Source organism: Melospiza melodia, chromosome 1 (assembly GCF_035770615.1).
Source record: "Melospiza melodia melodia isolate bMelMel2 chromosome 1, bMelMel2.pri, whole genome shotgun sequence".
Lineage (NCBI taxonomy): Eukaryota > Metazoa > Chordata > Aves > Passeriformes > Passerellidae > Melospiza > Melospiza melodia.
In genome coordinates this window covers 171,039,550-171,060,739 of record NC_086194.1, presented here as the reverse complement: position 1 = coordinate 171,060,739, position 21,190 = coordinate 171,039,550, and the positions used below count along the sequence as shown (strand labels likewise).

General features: G+C 41.4%; 1 protein-coding gene across 3 annotated transcripts in view; it reads left to right on the top strand.

Moving 5' to 3' along the window:
• The window catches only part of TSNARE1 (t-SNARE domain containing 1), a 469,351-nt gene that overhangs the window by 94,997 nt on the left and 353,164 nt on the right, over nucleotides 1-21,190 (top strand). For all 3 annotated transcript variants that reach the window (XM_063174900.1, XM_063174910.1, XM_063174890.1), the window contains exon 4: nucleotides 5,369-5,491. In XM_063174900.1, coding sequence (XP_063030970.1) covers nucleotides 5,407-5,491 — 85 coding nt within the window. In that variant the 5' untranslated portion in view covers nucleotides 5,369-5,406. The remainder of the gene's footprint in view (nucleotides 1-5,368; nucleotides 5,492-21,190) is intronic.

Here is a 21,190-nt window from a genome sequence, read left to right as displayed (position 1 = left end):
TGGAAGTAGAGGGTTTTTAGAGCCCTTCAAACAGTTCTGTGATTCTATGATTTTCTACTTAAAAAGAAAAATAAATTGCTATACCTACTATCAATTTCTTTGGCCATGCAGACACGAGACCATAACAGGCACCCACTGTCTGCTAACTTCTATAAAGATTTGAAGCTTGGTTTGATATGACTTCTTGCCAGCTGCATAGTGGCTGGCAGTTCTGATTTTCACCCTACTTTCAGTGGCTTTATTCCACTGTCTTTACAGGAAATTAGAAAAAAAAAAAAAAAAAAAAAACAAACTGGTGGATTTGCAATTTTCTTACCCATTTCTCCACCGGTTTAGTAAATAGGCACAGTAAGGACCCTCCAGTCTGCCAGGAGGGCCATGAATGGCTCTGATGCTCTTTCAGGCATCACAGGAGGAGAATTGCAGAATCCCATAGGCAGGAAAGAACATCTGAAGGTCATCTTGTCCCACTCCCTCCTGAGAGCAGGGTCGCCTGGAGCAGGTTTCTCTGGCACCTGGTCACTCAGGGCTTGAACATCCCCAAGGATGGGGACCCCACAGCCTCTCTGTGCAGCCTTATGATGTTTGATGACTCTTACTATAAAAAAACCCCACAAAATAAGCAAAAAAGCCACTCCAACCCCAAAACAAGCAGTTTTTATTTTTCTTTTTTGAAGTGGAATTTCCAGTATTTCAATCCCTCTTACCTTTTGTCCTGTTAAGACCGTTAAGAGTCTGGCTCCATCATGTTTGCTTATTTCCATCAGATATTGAGACAGTTTAATACCACCACTTCCTTCTCTTCTCCAGGGTGAAGAGCCCCAGCTCCCTCAGCCTTTCCTCATCCCATCCTTTTACCATCTTTATGGTCCCTCACTGGATTCTCTCCAATATGTCCATGTCTCTCCTCCTTCCCCACTTTTTTCCAGTATTGCCTGGAAATAAATGTTCCAGCTCATGTCTTTCTCAGCCAATCTCAACTTTAAATATAAATAAATTGTCTAAAGTGCTGTTGTGGTTGAATTCCAGCTGGCAAATAAGTTCCACACAGCCACTCCCTCCACAGTCCCCAGCAGGTTGATGGAAATGAAGTGGATTAGTAAAAGTGAGAAAGCTTGTAGGTTTAAATAAGAATGGTTTAATTATTGAGATTTATTATTATTATTATTATTATTATTATTATTATTATTATTATTATTATTATTATTATTATTACTATTTCCATTATGAAATCTCACCTTTCATTCCCACCACTAATGCTGCTCATCCAAGTGTCTCTAAATGGAAACTGATGGATGTAGAGCTCTAAAATTTAATTTTGCCTGCATGGTTTTACTTGCCAATATCTTTCCCAGTCCAAGATATATGGACAAACTCTTTCCTTGAAGTCCTACATCCTGCTACTCTAGTCAGGCATGATTGGCTTGTGTACAGGATATACAAAGCAAGTACCTAATTTCATTAAAATACAAATTCATGCCCCTTTTTAGTCTGGCTTGGATGTGTTTATTTTTTTATTTGTATTTCAGTTGATGAGGATAAAGCTGTGATAAAAGGTTTTTTCTTCTTTCTTATTCTTTTTTTTTTTTTTTTCTGTGTCTAGTAGGTTAGGAAATGCTTGTTCCAATTTGTACAAACTGCCTTCACAGTAAATTGGACAAGTTTCCCTGAGGAGCAGTAGACAAAAGACTTGGGAAGTGCCATGGGGATGGGGAGGGAAATGCTTTTATTGCCAATCAAATTAAAGGCGTTTAGATCGGCTCTTAAATTTTCTTGTAAATATATTACTGTGGGGTAAGAATTTGGCTCCAGAGCTGTATGAATAAGGGATATTTCAATAGCTTGGTAGGATGAGGTGGGAGGTGGCTGCTGCTAAAAAGGTTTGGTTAAGCTACAACCAAATATTTCATTTTCAATTCTTTCTATTTTTCCTCCCTTACAAGGAGAAAAAGCTTTAAAATGGAAACACGTCCTGAAAATGATAAATCAACATTAAACACTTGGAGTGCTCTAAAACCCCCCCTTCTCTCCCCCTTTCACACCACTCTGTTGGAGAAAAAATAGATGCATTCACTGTTTGCCAAAACAACACTTGCCCAGTTGTAATCAAGGCATTTTACAACAGGGTGGAGACTTTCCCTCCGTGTTTGATGTCTGTGGCCTTGGGGAAGTCATGGCAAGAAATGTTTCCACTTGCTTATCTCTAAAGAGAGAGGGTGAGTCAGGAAAAATCTGTGTACAGAGGCTGTTTTCAAGCTCTTTAGTTGTCCCAAATCCCTGCAGTGATCTTAAACTGTGGGAGAAAAAGAAAATATTCCTTATTTCTGCCCAAAAACTTTCTCATAACTGTCTTCCATGTGCCCATATTTTCCCAGGTAAATTTTGGGTCTTGGGTTGCATTTTGTGATGAAGGTTGTGCTGGTAGTTCTGAGCTCCCCTGAGACCTGGGAAAGCTGGGGTTTGTTCCCAAGTCCATCACAGACGAGTCTTGTAGGCTTTAGTGGTTGTGATCAAGAATTTCCACCAAGACACCGCAGAATCACAGAATGGTTTGGGTAGGGAGGGACATCAAAGATCCTTTTCTTCCAGCCCCTCGCCATGGGCAGGGACACCTTCCACTATCCCAGGGTGCTCCAAGCCCTGTCCAACGTTGCCTTGGGTGCTTCCAGGGATGGGAGAGCCACAACTTCTCTTGAAAACTTGTTCCAGGGCCTCACCACCCTCTGAATATAGAATTTCTTCCAAATATCCAATCTAAACCTACTCTCGGTTCATAGCCATTACTCTTTGTCTTACCACTCCATGCCCTACTAAAAAGTCCCTCTCCACCTCTCTTGCAGACCCTCCTGAGCTACTGGAAGTTGCTCTAAGGTTTCCTGGGAGAAAGTGCAATTGTAGGGTGTATTCCCATGGAACTCATGGTTAAAGTACAATTTTAGAGTGTATTTCCATGGAACTCATGGTTTAATTACAATTATAGGGTGCATTTCCATGGAACTCACGGTTTAAGTATGGTTGTATGGTGTATTTCATGGAGCTCATGGCTTAAGTACAATTGTAGGGTGTATTTCCATGGAACTCATGGTTTAAGTACAGTTGTAGGGTGTATTTCCATGGAGCTCATGGTTTAAGTAAAGTTGTAGGGTGTATTTCCATGGAACTCATGGTTTAAGTACAGTTGTAGGGTGTATTTCCATGGAGTTCATGGTTTAAGTACAGTTGTAGGGTGTATTTCATGGAGCTCGTGGTTTAAGTACAATTGTAGGGTGTATTTCCATGGAACTCATGGTTGTGCAGCTTTGATGGATTGTTTTGCTGTTGAGTGTCTTGGCTTACAAGTTTGCCCCTTGCTTCCTCCTGTTTGTTCCATTTCCTGTCTCCTTCAAGCACACTCCAACACACACCTTCACCTTTTCTCTGACTGCTCAGGCTCTCACAGCTCAAATTCCACAAGTTTGGGCTGAAGGCTGTTTCCCTAAAATGAAGGATTTCTGCCCTGGGGGCACCTGCAGCCTGGGATGCCAATTATGTGTGTGCGTGGCACACTGAGGCTGGCAGGGGAAGCTGCACTCTGGATTTTCTCCACTTTTAATGGATTTAGCTCCCAACCATTGCTCTGTCAAGGCAATTGCACTTTCATCCTCTTTTCATGTGTCTGGCCCAATTAAGGGAGGATGGTGAGTGATTTCTTTTGGTCCCAGAGTTCCGCTGTCTGGTGAATCTCAGCGCTGATTTTTTTTTTTTTTTTTTTTTTTTTTTTTTGCTTGGTTTTGAAAGTCTGAAAGAAAGAAAAAAAAGGAGAATGAAGTACAACAGGTGCCTGAGGCCATCAGGCTGTTCCCAGTACAGTGCAGAACTGGGATTTTCTGGTGCTTTGCTTTGCATGGAGGACAAACCAAAGGAATAGCAGCAAGTATAATTATCAGTGCACCCCAAAATCGACTTTTCCTCAGATATCTGTCAATTAGGACATCATGTAACACCTGGTCATGTACCACAGAAAGTGGAGGCCACTGCCAGCTCTCTGTCAGAGGGAAAATGTCTGGTCCAGAACATGAGAAATTTAAATATCCAAGCCCAGAATGAAGCATCACAGCTCATGTCATCCAGCCTAACACCCCAGCATCTTTCTCAGTGCAAGAAAGACATGGAACAGTTGGAGCAGGACCAGAGGAGCCACAAAATGATCAGAGAGATGAAGCAGCTCTGCTGTGAGGAAAGGCTGCACAGCTGGGGTTGTTCAGCCTGGAGAGGAGAAGGCTCTGGGGATTCCTTGATGCAATGTTTAATATAAGAAAGAAAAGGACAGACTTTTTAGCAGCACCTGTAGTGATAGGACAGTGGTTTTTAACTAAGAAAAATGGTAGATACAGAGTAGTTATAATGAAGAATTTTAGTTTATGGTGAGGTGAGTAAAATACTGGAACTTCACTAGAAATATTTCAGACTAAAGTTGGACTGGATGACCTTTAAGGGTCCCTGCCAAGCCAAACCATTTTGATTTTGCCATCTCACCAAAAGTGTTGCTATTCTTGCAAGATTGTAACTTTTTTGTTGTGGTAGAAACACCAGTCTGGGGTGGTTTTTTCATAGCCTTGGTGTAAGAAAGCAGCGGCTGGGTTTGGTCCTGTATAATTTCCCAGCGCATGCAGCACCTTTATCTCTTCTCTTCCTTTGCTGCCATCATCTCCATGCCTTTGAGCTGAACTATTTTGATACAAAAGCCCTGGACACTGTTGAAATGCTGGAGGATGTCTGGTGAGGCATTTCTGTGGATAAGGAGGAAGAAGTTGTCTTCCCCTGGTTGCTGCATTTATTTCATTCTGCTGCTGCTTCCTCAGGCCTTGCAGATTTTTTTTATTTTTTTTTTTTTAACCAGCAAGGCAAAATAAATCTGGCTCCAATATTTCTGCTGGAGGCCCAAGAGCTTATAACAGCAAACTGTCTCTTTTGAGAGTTCATCAGGGCGGCAGTGTGATGGATAAACTCCAGCCAGCTGTGTACTGGTAATGTTCCAGGAGACAGCATCACCTTTTTTTTGATCGAGTGTTTAAGTCTTTACCTTCCAGCTCAGGATCTCAAAGCACTTTGTGAACAGCAAGGAATTAAAAGTTGCCCTGAATCAGTGGAGAAAATGAGACGCAGGGAGGTCAAATGACTTGCTTGCCCTCAAAACCATTTGCAGTCCAGAACACCTGGATTTTAGTGCTTTTAATTTTTTTGCAGGTGGGCATCCTGAAGTTTGGAGATTGCTCTGTGTCTTTTATTTTCCTTCTCAGTCCTATTTTTTCCTTAGGCTATTGGGGTTTAACTGACTTTTAACAGGGCTGTGCCTGTCTTTTTTTTTTTTTTTTTTTCTGTTTTTTAGGTTCGAAGTGCAATCCAGCATCCATCACTATCCAGAAAATGTCTTATGGATCCATTGATGGGAGTGGATTTGGGAGCAGGAACCCATTTGGAGGCCCTTCCAGACAAGGCTATCAACCTCTAGGTGAAGTATTGATCCCCTGCTGTAATTTATTCCACCTGAGGGCTGAAGTTTGACTTGCTCAGGTTCACTGTGGCTGCTGTGTAAATGTCACACCCTCACCAGGGGTCATTCCTGACACCGATTTTCAAAGGTGAAACCCAAACGTTTGCATTTTGATCTGTGTGATTGAGGCCTGACCACTCTCAGAATTTGAGGCTGTGGCATGGGGGAGCAGCACTAATGGGGGTCTTGGAGGGAATTTTGGGGAACCAGAAGGAGAAATGCAGAATATTCCCTAAAGTGGCTTGTGTCTTTTGTCATCTCCCCATCACCTTTACAAGAAGTTTGTCTCAATGGTTGTTCTCAGGCTGGCAGATGGAGGGACTAGATGAGAGGATGTACAAAATGCAGTGGGCTGTGCTTTCCCACAGGATAACTTTGATGTGGAAGCTGCTTGAATTTGGGAAACATGCTTGGATGTGGCAAACAGGATCAAAAACTCACTCAGGAAATGCTGAAACCTTAAACAGTGGCTTGAAAATGGCCCTGGATTCTCTCTTTGTGTTGTTTTTTTTAAGCAGAGGCCAGACCAGCTCTAGGGTTGATCTGGGCTCATCTAGTCTGGCTTTGAGCAAGTATTTTTATCTGGAACTTATCTTTCATTTTGTTCCTGGATCTGGCTTGCTGTGGTAACAAGGGAAAAGGGTATCTTTTCCTTTTTTCACTAGGGAAGGACATCACCACACTCTCCACTAGCCTTTGATTTCAATACTCACTAACACAGCCTGATTTGGTGTTCATGTTTTGAGGGTTGCAAATGTTCTTTGGGAACATTTTTTTTTTGTTTCATAAATAGGGGTTCTCCCTGGATGGAAATATATATATATTTTTAAAAAACAGAGGTTTCTCTTGGCTTTCTCTCTTCTTAGAAATTTGGGTTTAATTTTGATTTTTTCTTTCTTTGAATAGGAAGAAGGTATTGAAGTAAGTACAAGTTGTCTGTTCAGTTGTAAATAGTGATTTTTTAGGCTATTCTGCAAGGCAAAATTAAAGGCATAAAAGTAAGGAAGAATAGGATACTTGGGCACAATCAAAGAACCGTAAGAAAACAGAATTGAAATGTGGATTAGACAAACAATGGATGTCAATGCATTGTAGCTTCGATTGAAAAAAAAAACCATTAAAAAAATGTTTATTGTGCTGTATGAAAGAGCCTCTGTTTTTAATAAAAATTCACAGAATAACTCAAGACACTTGAAATCTCTAAATATTTGAAGACATCCCTTATTTTTCCCAGCTTGTCCTCAGCTTGGCAGCTGAAGCCACCCTTAGTGGATGGCAAAGAGGAGCTGGTGTGGAAAATTCAGTTATTTTGAAGCTGCCACAGTGTGTTGTCTGCCCAGCAGAGCCTGTTGGTGCTCTGGGTTATGGCTTAGACTTGAGAGCTGGTTTCCCCTCCAGGCTTGCGCACATCCTGTCTGGTGGCATTGCCATGGATGCATCTCCAGGGTCCTTCAGTGTGGATTTTCCCAACCAGCCAAAATTGGTTGGTCCCTTAGCTAAGCATCCATGTGGAAAAGATTGCAAGGGGAGGGACCTGTTTGCATTGGCCAAGGCTTCTTGGAGAAGTTTCCTTTCTCTGTGTCTCAGTCAGAAGTTTGTTCAACCTTGAGAAAAGAAGGTTTAGGGGAGACCTTTTCGTTTTGTTCCAGCATTTAAAAGGTGGCTACAAATGACATGAAGATTCTCTTTTCACATGGCAAAGATGTGGAGTATTGGGTGCAGGTTACTCCTGGGGAGATTATCAGAGACTCAGACAAGAGGAAAATGTTTTGCAATGAGAGCAATCAGCCTTTAGAATAAGGTCCCCAGAGAAGTGGTGGATTCCATGTGACAGTGTTCACAGGGGTCTGAGGGTGAGGGAAGAGACGAGGATCTCACTCCATGTTTCAGAAGGCTTGATTTATTATTTTATGATATATATTACATTAAAACTATACTAAAAGAATAGAAGAAAGGATTTCATCAGAAGGCTAAGTAAGAATAGAATAGCCAAGAATGATAACAAAGGTTTGTGGCTCGGCTCTCTGTCTGAGCCAGCTGGGCTGTGATTTGCCATTAATTAGAAACAACCAACATGGGCCAATCACAGATGCACCTGTTGCATTCCACAGCAGCAGATAATCATTGTTTACATTTTGTTCCTGAGGAATCTCAGCTTCTCAGGAGGAAAAATCCTAAGGAAAGGATTTTCCATAAAAGACGTCTGTAACAATTCCTGAATGCTGGACAATTTTAAAGTTCATCTGGATGGAGTGCTGGGCCATCTTGTCCAGGCTGTGCTTTTGCCAGGAGAGGTTGGATCAGATGAACCTTGAGGTTCCTTTCCAACTTGGCATCCAGTGATTCTGTTCCATGCTCGTCTGAACCTGTGTCCCTTTGCCACAGAAGATGGACACTTTGGATGCCTTTTGTCACAGCATCCCCAAATATTCCATTAATTAAGTGCCAGGAGAGGTTAATGCAGCACTAATTATCTGCCTCCTGCTCCTGGACAATGACTGGCTTGCGAAGAAAAATTGCCTTTTGTATTAGATCATGGTGTGGCTGGAACAAAGGAGCATGGCCTTCCCACCAGCATTTGTGTCTCTGCTCTCAGCAGGGACAGACCTTAATGGGAATGTTCTGTGTGTGCTTTAAACCTCCCCCTCTCTTTGTAGATAATAAATAAATCAAACCAGGTGTCCCTGCAGATAAATGTCCAACAGTGGTCCAGTGATAATATTCAATATCCAACAGAAAACCCTGAGATACAGCTGCAGTAAAGGTGTTGGGGGTGGAATTGCTTCATCTGTAATACAGAGAGCAAAAAAAAGAGGGCTCAGGTTTAGTTTGGTTTTGTTTAATGAGGGGTGATACTGCCATGGGGGTTTCCTCTGTGCTTATGCATCTGTTTGCCTTGGCTCTGCTTCTTCCATGCTCAATCCAAATGTGCAGCCAGGATGGGAAAGTTTAATTATTGGAAGGTGATCCCCTTGGCTCTGGGCTGGTGTGATGATGGATGGACTCAGAGCCCGTCCTCAGGCCATGTGGAGGTTAATGCTGCTGACCAGCCTAATTAGGGAGATCCACAGACTCCATCTGCAGAGTTTGGGGAGGATCCCGAGGCAGTGATTTCAGAAATTTGGTTTGCTCTGCACACCTTGGTGTCAGAAAACTCTAGTTCAGACTCTGGTTTTGATGGTGGATATCCAGGATTTCTTGGGCAAAACAAAACCAAGTTTTTTTTTTTCAATATTATTATTTTAATATTGGCAGGTTTTAGGAGGAGGGAGAGAGAAGCTCAGCAGAGCTCAGATGTTCTGTGGCCTTAACCAAAGAGCACCCTAAGGTGTGTCACAAGCAGGATCACCAGCATTACCTGGAGTAAAGTACTTTGGGGGTTTGGTTGTCCCACAGCCACTGAGGGACAGCCAGGAGTGGCAGGAGGTGGCATAATCCATGTCCCTGCTTTGCAGCTGGGAGTTACAACCTCCTCCAGCAACATCTGCTTCTCATATCCTCATTCTGATGCCCAAAATCATTGTAAATCCATGTGTTCCCTGTTTCTTTGTAGGAGTTTCTCTGGGCTTCATCTGGGCATTGGTGTTGCATGGACAAATTAGAAAGCAGGGTTGTTGTTTTTTTTTTCTTCTTGCTTTTTGCTTTAAGTTTAAACCTGAGAAATGGAAAATATTGACTTAAAAATACTCCTTTATAAGCAATGTGACATGTCTAAGATAAACAGAGAGCAAACACTGTACAGCAGTAGAGAACTCTGGACCCTCCTATGTGCAACCTGCACTCTCTACCATGCTCAACCTACCTTCCCAAAACCATCTTTTTGTGGGGAAAATGAACAAAACCTGCCTTACACGAGGAGGCATATAGGTCAGGGAATTTAAATAACTTGGATTAAAATGCCACAAGACAGGAAATTTTTAACACTGCTTTTATTAACCTTACTGTAACCTGGACATTAAATGCCAGCTCTGAAAAGGTAAGGTTAATTTCATATTCCAGCAGTGCATTGCTTCCAGGTGAGCTCAAGGGACTGCTGGGTCAGTGCTTAATTTGGCTGTGACTTCATTTAGACCGTTTCCCCCTCAGTTTCTCCTGAAGATTTTGTGTGGGACTCTGGCCAGGGTTGTACTCAAGATATATCACACGTGAGTCTTTCTCCTGGTTGGATAAGGTTGGTTATCTTGTCACTGAACAGAATGAGATTGGTCCCTGCAAGTTGTCCTTGGCAGTGTTCTCTGGGTATAAATCACCTAATTATCATTTTAATACTTAGCAATTGTTAAATTATATTTTCTAACATTTTTTTTCCTGGAATCAGGTCTATAATTTTCTTTTCCCCTCCCATCTCTACCACTCACCTGCCTCTGTGCTGCACCAACCAGCCCTTGGGTGGAAAGTCATGTGCCAGTGGTGCCACTGACTTGTCATGGAATTGTTTAGGTGGGAAAAGCCCTCTGAGATCCTCAAACCCAGCAATTAACCCAGCACTGCCAGGTCTACCACTAAACCAAGTCCCCAAAATCTACACATCTTGTAAATCCCTGCAGGGATGGGGACACAGCCCCTTCCCTGCTCCAGGGCTTAACAGCACTTCAGGTGAAGAGTTTTTTCCCAAATATCCAATACTCCTTACAGATGAACCACCCTTCTGTCCATTCCCATCCGATTTCCCTCTTTTTCTAGCAGTTCAGAAAAATGATTTTTCTTTAAAAACACATCATGGAGTTCATGGTTGTCTCCAAGTCTGGCAGAGTCACAGAGCTCCTGTGCTCCATGGGAGGGGATGTTCAGATGATGGTGACTCCTTTGGTGGGGTGGGGCTGGCAGAAGCTCTGGTTTTGGGGCAAAACTCACTCAAAAGCTCAGGTAAAAGCCAGCACCAAGGCCTGACTGTGGGAAATAGCAAAGGTAAGAAGATTTCTAGAAAGGTAGTCAATAAGCAACAAAGTTAAGAGAGTTTCTTTGTGCTTGTACCCAGAGGGGGAAATGTGGGAAATAGTAAAGGTAAGAAGATTTCCAGAAAGCTGTAAAAGCAGGCCTTAGAAACAGAAAGAACAGAAAACTTAGAGCTAGCTGCAGCTGCAAAGTCTGAAAGTAGAAAAAGTTACAATTGTACAGCAAGCAAGGCCATGAAACAATAGCTTGAGTTTTAGGCTTGGCTAAGATAGACCTTAATTCTGCAAAAAAATATACTTAATATACTTAGCAAGATAGTAGAAGGTTTTAAGCTTAATAATGAAGTATTGTGAATTGTTAATAGAAAGAATACAAGCAAGCATTGTGTGACTCAGGTGCATGTGTACTTTTAGTGATTGGCTAGAACAACTGTCTGTAAGCTTTAGCAATATGCTTTTGGCTGGAAAGTTTTTAAAATGCTCTGTAACAAGGAAATCTTTGGCTGCTGCTGGCAGGACGTGAGCTGCTGCCGTCTTTCTATTGTCTCAACCATGTTATGAGGCTGATGCTGCAATAAAGCTCAAGGAAGGTGTCCAAACAGTCCCATCCCTTTGTGAAAAACCCCAACACACCTGAGCACCGTGTGGGCTCACTGCAGCCCCCGGTCTGGTGCCAAACCGTGGGTAGGAATCCACTGCCGGCCCCACATCTCGAGGCCTGCAAAGAGCTGAAGCACAGAACAAACTCCTGAGTTACACAGGGAGTGCCCTTGGTGTTAATTTACACTGAGCAGGTGATTAGTCCTGCTCTCTTGGGGTCTGAGAACTGCTTTGGTTTTGCACTGGTTTCTTAAATTAATTCCAGTACTTGGAATGCTTTGCTGAAGGGAATTGAAACCTGTGGTCATTGCATTGTCCAGGTCTGGTTGTGGCAACGCTGTCCAAAATCACACATTTAAATGTCCTCAGGAAAGAGTGCTAGAAAGAGTTAAAAACAGTGAAAGAAAACAAGAATAAAATTGTTTAATTTTTGGGGGACATTCAAAGCTATTATGCAATATTAAGAATGGTTTATTCAAAGGCTGAAGTCTCAAAATGAAGGGCTGGGCCAGATCACATTCAGTAATTCAAACAAACTGTCAAGTGTGATATTACAGAATCATTAAAGTTCAAAAAGACCTCCAAGATCATCAAGTCCAAGCTTCAAAGAAGGAAGGACTGAAGATGTGACCTCCTGTAGCAGCTTTCCTCTGTCATGCTTATATGGGTTCACAAACATTGCTCCAAGGTTTCCTCCTGGAGTTATCTCTAATTTAGAAAGCTCTAAACAATAATGGGGCTTGTCAAATGCTGTGTAAAACATTTCTGAGGGTATTAATGATTGACTTGGCTTCTAAGTCTTGGGTCTCATTGTATTTTCTTGAATTTATGGTCCACAGAAGTTGAGGAATTGGGTGTCATATTTAATAAATCCTTAGTGAAGTTAAAGTCTAAGTGCAATCAATAAAAAAAATCATAATAAGATTATCTCTCTCACTAGGCAACCCCAAAAACATTTTTGTGGCATCTACAGAATTATTTCATATTGTTTCTCTGCTATTGTGAAAAACTTCCAAAAGTTATATGTTTATTTTGTTAGTCCATTTTCACTAGATTCAGAGGATCTTCTCTGCCTTACATCCAATTCTTGGAGATATTAGCGATGATTTAATGAATTAATAAGACTTAAATTAAGAAAACATATTAAAGAATAATGAACAGCATATTTTATAGCAAAAGGAATTGCCAGGAGAATTAACTTTCAAACACAGATTGACTTTGAAACTGTTTTGAAAACCTCTGCCCTATCCCTTTTGGCACTTTTAACATTATAATGAACGTTTTGCTATAATTTCAGTATTTCAGGAATTGGAAGTGGTTATGCATTTATTTATATAACTAGCAAAACCATTGGAATAAATAAGTATTTTAATGAAATATGTGAGGGTGAGGTGACAACTTCTAGCAGGAAAATAAAAAAAAACAAACAACAAAACCAACAAACCAATACAAAAACATCTTGAGTAAAATAAACTGGTTTTTTTTTTTTTTCTTTACAATTTTATTTGCTGGTCTTGGTTATCCAAAGCAATTTTAATGCAAACATATAAGACTCATACTGGCCGTCCCAGTCTTTGACAGAAAATCAAAAATGAAAGAGACTTACCTTTCCTTAGGCATTTCAGCTGGAAATGCATTTAAATATCAGAACAGCTCAGAACAGCTTGCTTCATTTTCCACTCAATTACAGTGGAATTAGAAGTAGTTTAAGAAGATCCTCTGCCCAGAGCTGGCTTGTGCGCTAGAGGTGCCTTGGTAGGGAAAGCAAAACAGAATTTATGTTGCTGGTGAAAACTGTCCAGTGCAAAGTGTCCCTGCCCATTGCAGATGTTTGGAAGCAGATGTTTTGTAAGATCCTTTCCAGCCCAGGCCATTCTGTGATTCTGTGATTCCATGAATGTTCTTGTGGTCCCTTTACTTTCCCAATGCGTGCCCAGACCTGGGGCTGCCCTTCTGGGATGTCTTTCCACATGAGTGTATTTTCCTAAAGGAGAAGGGACTGCGCTGTGCTTCAGTTTCAGCTCCTGAAATGAATTTAGCTCAACATTTTTTTTTTCCTTCTGGCTGCTCTTTCAAAAGCTTTTCTTGGTTTTGGAGGCAGAGGGAAAAACATTTTATTAACAAAATAAAACTCAGCTACTGGCTCATTCAAACTTTGTACCAGCTCTTGTTTGAGCTGTTCAGACCTGGACAAGACATCAGTGATTTTAAACTGAAAGAGGGAAGGTTTAGATGAGATATGAGGAAGGAATTCTTCCCTGTGAGAATGGGGAGGCCCTGGCACAGAAGCTGTGGCTGCCCCATCCCTGGAAGTGTCCAAGGCCAGGCTGGATGGGGCTTGGAGCACCCTCGGATAGTGGAAAGTGTTCCTGCCCATGGCAGGGAGTGGAACTGGATGATTTTTCAGGTCCCTTCCAATCCAAAACATTCTGTGTTTCTGTGATTCTCTGAACAGTGCTTCCAAGATTCTTTAATTCTGTAGATTGAATCCAATTGTGTGGCTTTGAAACTTCCTCAGTTTCTCAAGAGCACTTCTCTGGTCAGGAGAGCAGAGTGCTTCTCCAACAAGCCATAAGGGAGGGCTTGGCTCTGTTATGAAATTCCTGCAAGTGCTGCAAGTCTTCCTCCACATTTTCTACACCACTGGGCTTCCACCCTGTGCTTTGCATCCCGTTCTTTCCGTCCTGGCACTACCCAATGCTTGGATAGGATCTGCAGCCTGTTTTTCTTGATCTGTGCCTGCAAAAAAGTCCACCTGAAACAAGATACAACTGAAACTGAGCAGTGGGATTTCTGCATGACCTTGTATGAACATCTGTCCATGTTTGCTGAGTGGGGATCCATGGGAAATAGGATGGGGCTGGAGCAGCCCTTCTGCAGCTGTGTGATTTTCCATCAGAGCTGTCTCTACCTGCACATCCCAGTGCTCCCCAGGGTCCAGCTGTGCCAGGCAGATGTGCTGCCAGGATGGTTTCATTCTGAAATCAGGGGTAGTGCAGATCAGAGCTTATTCCAGGTTTGCTGGAATATTTCCAGTGTCTGGTGTGGTGGCTGCATCCTGGTTTGGTTCATCGAGCTGTCTCCCCAGGGAGGAAGCAGCATCAGCATCCAGACAGGCTAAATACTCAAATACTCCAGCCAGCATTTTTTCCTGAGGTTCTGCAACTCCTTTCCTGCAATATTAATAGCAGAAGTCCCAAACTTCACTGGAAAAGGTGGTGTCCAGAAACAGACTGCCATTTCTAACACAGCTTTATCCACTCCATGTTGTATTTCTTTCTTGGGAAGGTGCTGACACTTTTTATTGCCCTTATGGCTGCTAAAAGGTCTTTTTTTTTTCCTATTGCTTTTTTGGCTTTTTTATTAATATGCTCATCAGGAAACCAAATGAGGTTGAAATTGAATTCAGCCTGGTCTGTCTAAGTTTGGATATCTATGTACAGTGATGCTCTCTCTCCTCCTCTATTGCTGTAATAACCCCAGTAAATTTGGGAGTGGAGATTCCTGGGCATTGGAGACAGAGCTGCAATAGTTTTTGGCAGGAATTTGCTTTGTCCCAAAAATTCCCCAGGTGTGAATCAGACACTGGCACAGCTCAGATTCTTAGCCCAGGCGAGACTGTGCTACCTCACCCTGATCTTTGGCTGCAAACCAAACTTGATATTAACTGACTTGCTCCAAAATTACTTTTTCAGGTTTTTTTTGCAGCTGCAGAATTTCCACTCAGGGTTTTGGCTGTGAAAGGGAACCAATCCAAAAAGTCTAAAACCTGGGATAAAGTTTAGGAAGGAAAAAACATCTCTGTTGCCTGTGCTGTTGTGATATGGACAATGGGTGCTGCAGGACATGCTGGGTGAAATGGAACTCTGCATGTTTCAGATGTTAAGATATTATTTTTATTCTTAATATTTAAAGTAATAATAGGTAAACCAACAAAATCTCTGTGTATAAATGCAGTTTGTAGCCTACCAAGTGTCTGATCTTTTGGAGAGCACATCCATGTCTTGGTCCCTCTGTCACTACACCATGGTGTGGCCAGGTGAAAATGTCTTAATTTCCCTGTTTTCTTGTTTCTTTCCCCTCCTATACTTAGTATTATCCAATTAATTAAATGTTTGAGGACATAGAATTTCTTAACTGAAATAATTTTCTAATTAGAAATAAAAGAATTTAGCATCCTCTCTGTGTGAGTGAATTTTCCTTTTTCTCTTTAAAAATGCAAGTGGAGTTTTATGGCATTACCTTCTGCCAAGAAAATGGAGATGGAGATTTATAGAGATACTGAAAAAACATATATTTTGGTTTGGGACAAATTTGGAAGGGAACTTTTACAGGGATGAATTTTTAAAGGGCAAAATTTAGTGGCCTTTCCTTTCACTTGTTTGAGAGAAAAATAAATTCTTTTGAGAGAAGTGTAAAAAACCTGTTTGTTTAATAAGCATTCATAAGCATTAAAAAATGAATACTATTAAACAATAAAACCTTTTGTTGTTTTGAAGAGATGGTAAACTCAGAAAGTCTTTTTATGGATTGCAGAGAGAGCATTTTTTTGTGTGTGTAAAGCAAAGGAGAGCTCTTTTTCCTTTCCCTTTTGCTTTTAGAATCAGTCTTAAAGGTGCAGGACTTAATATCCAGCATAAACAGAACAGATGAGGGTGGATACAATAAAGTCACCCTGGGACAACACAGTTGTGGATTTCTGTTCTGCAGCCCCACTCTAAGGATGTATTTATTTGCAGAACACACACAAATCTCACTTCTGTACATAATGGAAGGGTAGGCACAGTTGACCCAAATACGTATCACACAAACAGAATATGGGTGGAGAGAAAAAAAAAAAAAAAGAAAAAAAAAAAGGGAATAAAGGTTTTATCCATGCTGTCAGTCCAGAAATGTTATTTGTGAATATTTCTTCTTCCAGGTGATGTTGGCTTGGAGACTGACACTGGCAGCTAGCAGTGGGCAGGGATTAAAGATCAGCAGGGGAAGGACTCGACAGATGTAGGCAGGTGGATTGGGGATTAGGGTGAATTAGTGTGGATGGAAAGCATTTAGGAGCAAGGAGGGGTTTAAAATTGGATGTTAGCATGTATGCATTGCAGATCTTCACAGAATTTCTCTGTTAGACTTGGATATTAATGGTTGGGATTTATGAGCGCATTCAGTGGCTGTTGGTGTGGAGAAGCAGCTTCAAGACATTCTGAGTTGTACAAGTGGTTGTGTAGATGTTTGTAAAACAAATTTCCAATTATTTCTTAATCCCAAGCTGGAAAAATGTTTTGGGGATATCTCTGTGTTTCTCACCTTTTTTTCTGGCTGCTGAGGGCTACAATGGGATGATGATATTATTATTTTTTCTAAATGAGCACATCCTAAGTACGTTAAAAATTCTATAATTCCTTCTAAAGCAAATATTTTTAGTGGAAATTAAGCTTGAATTGGTAGGCAGGTGATTCTTGGGACATACAGTACCGGGATTAAAATATTCCCAATGGGCTTTTTTACAGTTTATGTCCTATTTTCAGAATCTCTTTAAGGTCAGACCTCAGAGATCTCCAGGTACCTGATGATGCAGCTGTGAGAGTGGTAGTGGATCATCCAAGGTTCCCCTTTCTGCTCTGGAAGGATTTTAAGGATCTCTTGAAATTTCAACCAATGTGGTTTGGGGATTTTGTTTGTTTTGTTGGTTTTTTGGGGGAATTTTTTGGGGGGTTTGGGGCGTTTTTTTTGTGGTGTTTTTGTTTTGTTTTGTTTTGTTTTGTTTTGTTTTGTTTAGGTTTTGGTTTTAGGTTTTTTGGATTTTTTTTTTTTTTTTGCATCCAGTCAAACCTGATTTCTCCTAAATCCCTTGGTGCCCAGCAATGTGCTAAAGTGGAATATTTCCCGTGGACACTTCTGCGTGTTTTGCCATTCCTTGCTTTGAAATCTTCGCCAAAGAGATTTGGGAGTGGATTTTCAGAAAGACAAAGAATATTCCATACATGTGAATGCACAGAGCATTATTTGGTTAGGTGGGGAATTTTATTTTATTCTTTTTTCTCTAAATGCTCTTCTCAGGTCCTTAGTGGGGAGCAGAAGAATGAAGAGCTGATCACAACCACGCTGCATAAAATACAATGTTCTCTATTCCTTCTCCTCTCCTAACAGAGATACAGAAATGGAAACAGGGATACAGCTGAAAAGTAGAGGGACAAAGTTATGTAAAGAAGGTTTTTTGAAGTCACAAATCCCTCTGAAGATTTTTAAAGTCATAAATCCATCTTTTGGGGTTGGGAATAGCTCTGGACTTGAGCTTGGCATGTAAAACAGGTTTATTGCATATGAAGCTGTGTGGAAGCAAGACCACTGGGAACCATCCCATTCTCCCCTAAAAAAGAGGTTTTGAAGGGAAAAACCAATCCTGGGAGTCTGGAAATTTCAGACCTCTTATACTTTTCCACCTGTGTGGAGGCAACCAAAGTGATGGGCTGAGCAAAGTAAGATTTCTGTATCACTTTCTCCCACTCGTTCCTCTGAGTTCTTTATTATTATTTTCACTTCTGCAAGAGGGTGTAAAGCAGAGATTTAGAAAGAGAGTTTGCTGTAAAATACAGGTTTGCAAAGAATTTGGGTTTATGACAAAATGCAGCAAAAAAAAACCCTTTTATTGCACTCCTGTAGTAGTCATTTTTCTTAGATTTATTTCAGGTACTGCAGGAGTTAACCAGGTGGGGAAGGAGGAGATGTCAGCTGATCTTCCTGAAGTGCTTTCCCAGCCAGACTGCAGCCAGATGGTTGGGACTTTGAACAATACACAGATAATTCCAAGCCAGGATCTAACAACAATAAAATCACTAAGAAAAAATATACACGATGTGTATACCTGGGGGGAATGGATGTGCAGTGTGTGTGGGGGTTTTTTGAAATGTAATTTGGAGGTTTCTGTCATATTTGGAGGTTTCTGTCATTTCATACGTCTCCTTTTATAGTCTTACTGCTCAACCAAAGTGCTGTTGATTCATACTTTTAAATTTTGGTTCTGTTAACACAATTTCAGTATTTTCAGTTATTTTTCTTTTTTTTTCTCAACTTCCTGGGGTTTTCACATTTATTGCTCATTAGTGAAGAAGAAACCAGGCCATATTTACATCCTGACAGGGAGAAAAAGTTCATGTTTATGTACAATAAGAAAATAGCCACTGTGGCAAACAAGAGCTTCCTTTTGGGAGATTGAAATTCCTGGAGATCAGAGAGGTTGGGCCACTTTCTATTTGGGGGATAGCTGGCACCCTCTGGTCCCACTATATGAGGGATTTTAATTGACTTGTTAGTGTGTCTTAATGTCAATGCTTCTTTTTCCCTCCATACGCTCAGATTTGACTTGGTAAAAATCCATTTTATTTTATTTTATTTTATTTTATTTTATTTTATTTTATTTTATTTTATTTTATTTTATTTTATTTTATTTCATTTTATTTTATATTTTATTTTTTATATTTTTATTTTATTTTTTTATTTTTTATTTTTATTATTTTATTTAGTTTTTTATTTTATTTTTTATTTTATTTTATTTTTATTTATTTTTTAAAATTTTTTATTTTTTATTTTTTATTTTATTTTTTATTTATTTTGTTTTATTTTAAAAATTTATTTTATTTTATTTTATTTTGATGATGTCTAGTTGGTGGGCAGAGGGCTTCTTGTCTTGCTGCTGCTCTCCAATTCTTTTGTTTCTGGTAGAACATCCTGTACTTTTTGGTCTGAATGGACCATTCCCTCTGCCTTTTCTTTTTCTTTTTTTTTATTGCTGTGTTTTACTTCTTCCAGGCATGTTTGAGATGTCCTCAGAACTGAGGGAGACAGAGTGAGGACAAGTCCAGCATTTCAGCATCACCCTAGACAGTGCCTGCCTGCAGTAGAAAACCTCAGGAAAACTCCTGTTAGCATCTCTTCTCTGTGGAATTTGCATCAGGGGGCTGTGAGTCAGGCAGGAGGGGTTTCACTGCTGGAACACCCTGTGAATTCCTCTTTTGGCTGAAAACAAAACCCAGCCTTGATTTTGGGGAGAAATGCTTGGTATTCCTCTTGATTTGCTGTCCCTCTATTTCCTATTTCTAAAAATCCCACCCCCTCCATATCTGATGGTTTAGACACAACAGGAATTCAGCTTTATTCTCCCTGCCATCTTTTTCTTTCCATCTTTCCCCAGTTGTTTTCGTCCTCTCCTGGAGCAATTTCGATCTCTTGTGGTGTGTGTTTGGTGTCCCCAATGACGATGTACTTAAAACGAATTCAGTTCCAAGCACCCTTCTGTCCAGGATTGACAGAGACAAAATGCCAGGCAGTGTCCTTCAGGTGGAGTGGCTCTGTCAGCTGCAACCTGTAAGGCTCATTGACAGAAGACGTGGTTAACACAGGATCACCTAAATCATAACAAAGGTTATTTTGTTTCACTTTCAACAGTGGATCAGCAGACATGGTCTTTGAAGCACCTGCTTCACTTACACAAATATTAATATTATCACGCGCTTGATTTGTTTTGCTACCCTTATTCCCTTGGCCTGCTCTTTTTGTGTCTGCACGCCTGGCAGGCGGGCGCTCCCCTTTCAGTTTTTTTGTTGTTGTTGACCCCCAGGGAGGGCTTGTAGTTCTCCTCCCTTGCCATGTCTGAATTCATCAAATTCCCTTTTCAGGGGGCACTGGTTACTCCAGTGCCCTAGGTTGTTACAAAGCAGGCATGGCTTTGTGGGCTCAGCCAGTGCTGGTCTCTGCTGCTGCCCAGGGTGCTGCTGTGCTGAGGGAATGGGTGCAGGGCTGGCAACGGCAACACGCTGAGGTGGTCTTGGCAGCAGCCTTGGTCTGGTGTCTTCAGCAACACTCATCAGAGGCACTTTCCCACACACTGCAACAATCCTCCATCTCTCAGTCCCTCTCTTGTTCCTGCTGCTTTCCAGATTTCCCAAAGTGAAGGCAATGCCATTGTTTATTGCATTGTTTTTTGTGCTGTATAAATACTTTCCCTAGTTTGGCACGAGCATATTTAAATCCACATCCTGCTCAGTGCAGACTGAAGAATGGCTTTGTGCTCAAACTCAACCCTTACCCCGAAATCCCCTGGAGCTCCAGATCTGATCTGCATCTGCATGGGAACCAGGGGCACAGCTCTCAACCACTTTCTGGGCATTCTGTTTCAATGCTTCATTTTGGTGAAGAAATTTTTCCTAAAATCAAATCTAACCTACTCCTGGGGTACCATGAGGCTGTTTCCTCTTGGCTTGTCCCTTGTTCCCTGAGAGCAGAGCCCAGACTCTGCCTGGTTCCACCCTCCTGCCAGGGAGCTGTAGAGAGTGAGAAGGTTCCCCCTGAGCCTCCTTTTCTCCAGGCTAAACTTTTCCCTCTCATCCAGATCATCAATAAAGATATTAAATAGGGCTGTGCCCAGTACTGAGCCACTTGTGACTAGCCACCACCTAGATTTAACTCCATGCACCACCAGCCAGTTTTTTCCACAGAAAACCTATCCAATCCATGAACATCCAGTTCCTCCGGGAGAATATTGTGGGAAACAATGCCAAAGGCTTTACTGAAGGATTCTCATGTGTGTCTTGCTTCCTTGACAAGGAAGAGGGGAGGGAGGAGAATGTTATCACCATTTCCTCAGAAGGTTTCCTTTCCTGCCCAGCCTGCAGGCAGGGCAGCATTCAGGAGACCAACTCAAGAGTCAGGAGAATTTGTCTTCTGTTAAATTTCTTCTCCTGTTGCTTTCTAAGTCATATTTATTCACCCAGGATGAGTATTGAGAGCTGATTTGCCTTTCAACAATGACTGTGTCAGATCTAAGTGAGGCAGGAAAGGAGGGGAAGCCTCTACAGTGTGTCAGAAAATGAAGATGATTTAGTGGCTGCCAGTCCTAAAGGATTTTAATGCTGAGGTCCTGAGAAATCCTTAAAGGAGCGAAGGTGTCAGATTCCAGCATGAGAAGTAGCTCAGTTCCTGGGAGGAGGCTCTAACAGGCCTTTTAATGACCCCCAGTGGCCGAGATCAGTTTTATCTGCAGCTTGGCAGAAGCACAAGCCCACGGAGGAAAGGCTCTGCAGCAAAAGTCGTGCACAGAGCTTGGCCGAGCGCCGGAAAATGAAATCGTGATTAACCCAAGGCTGGGACCCAACTGGAGTTTCCTTGT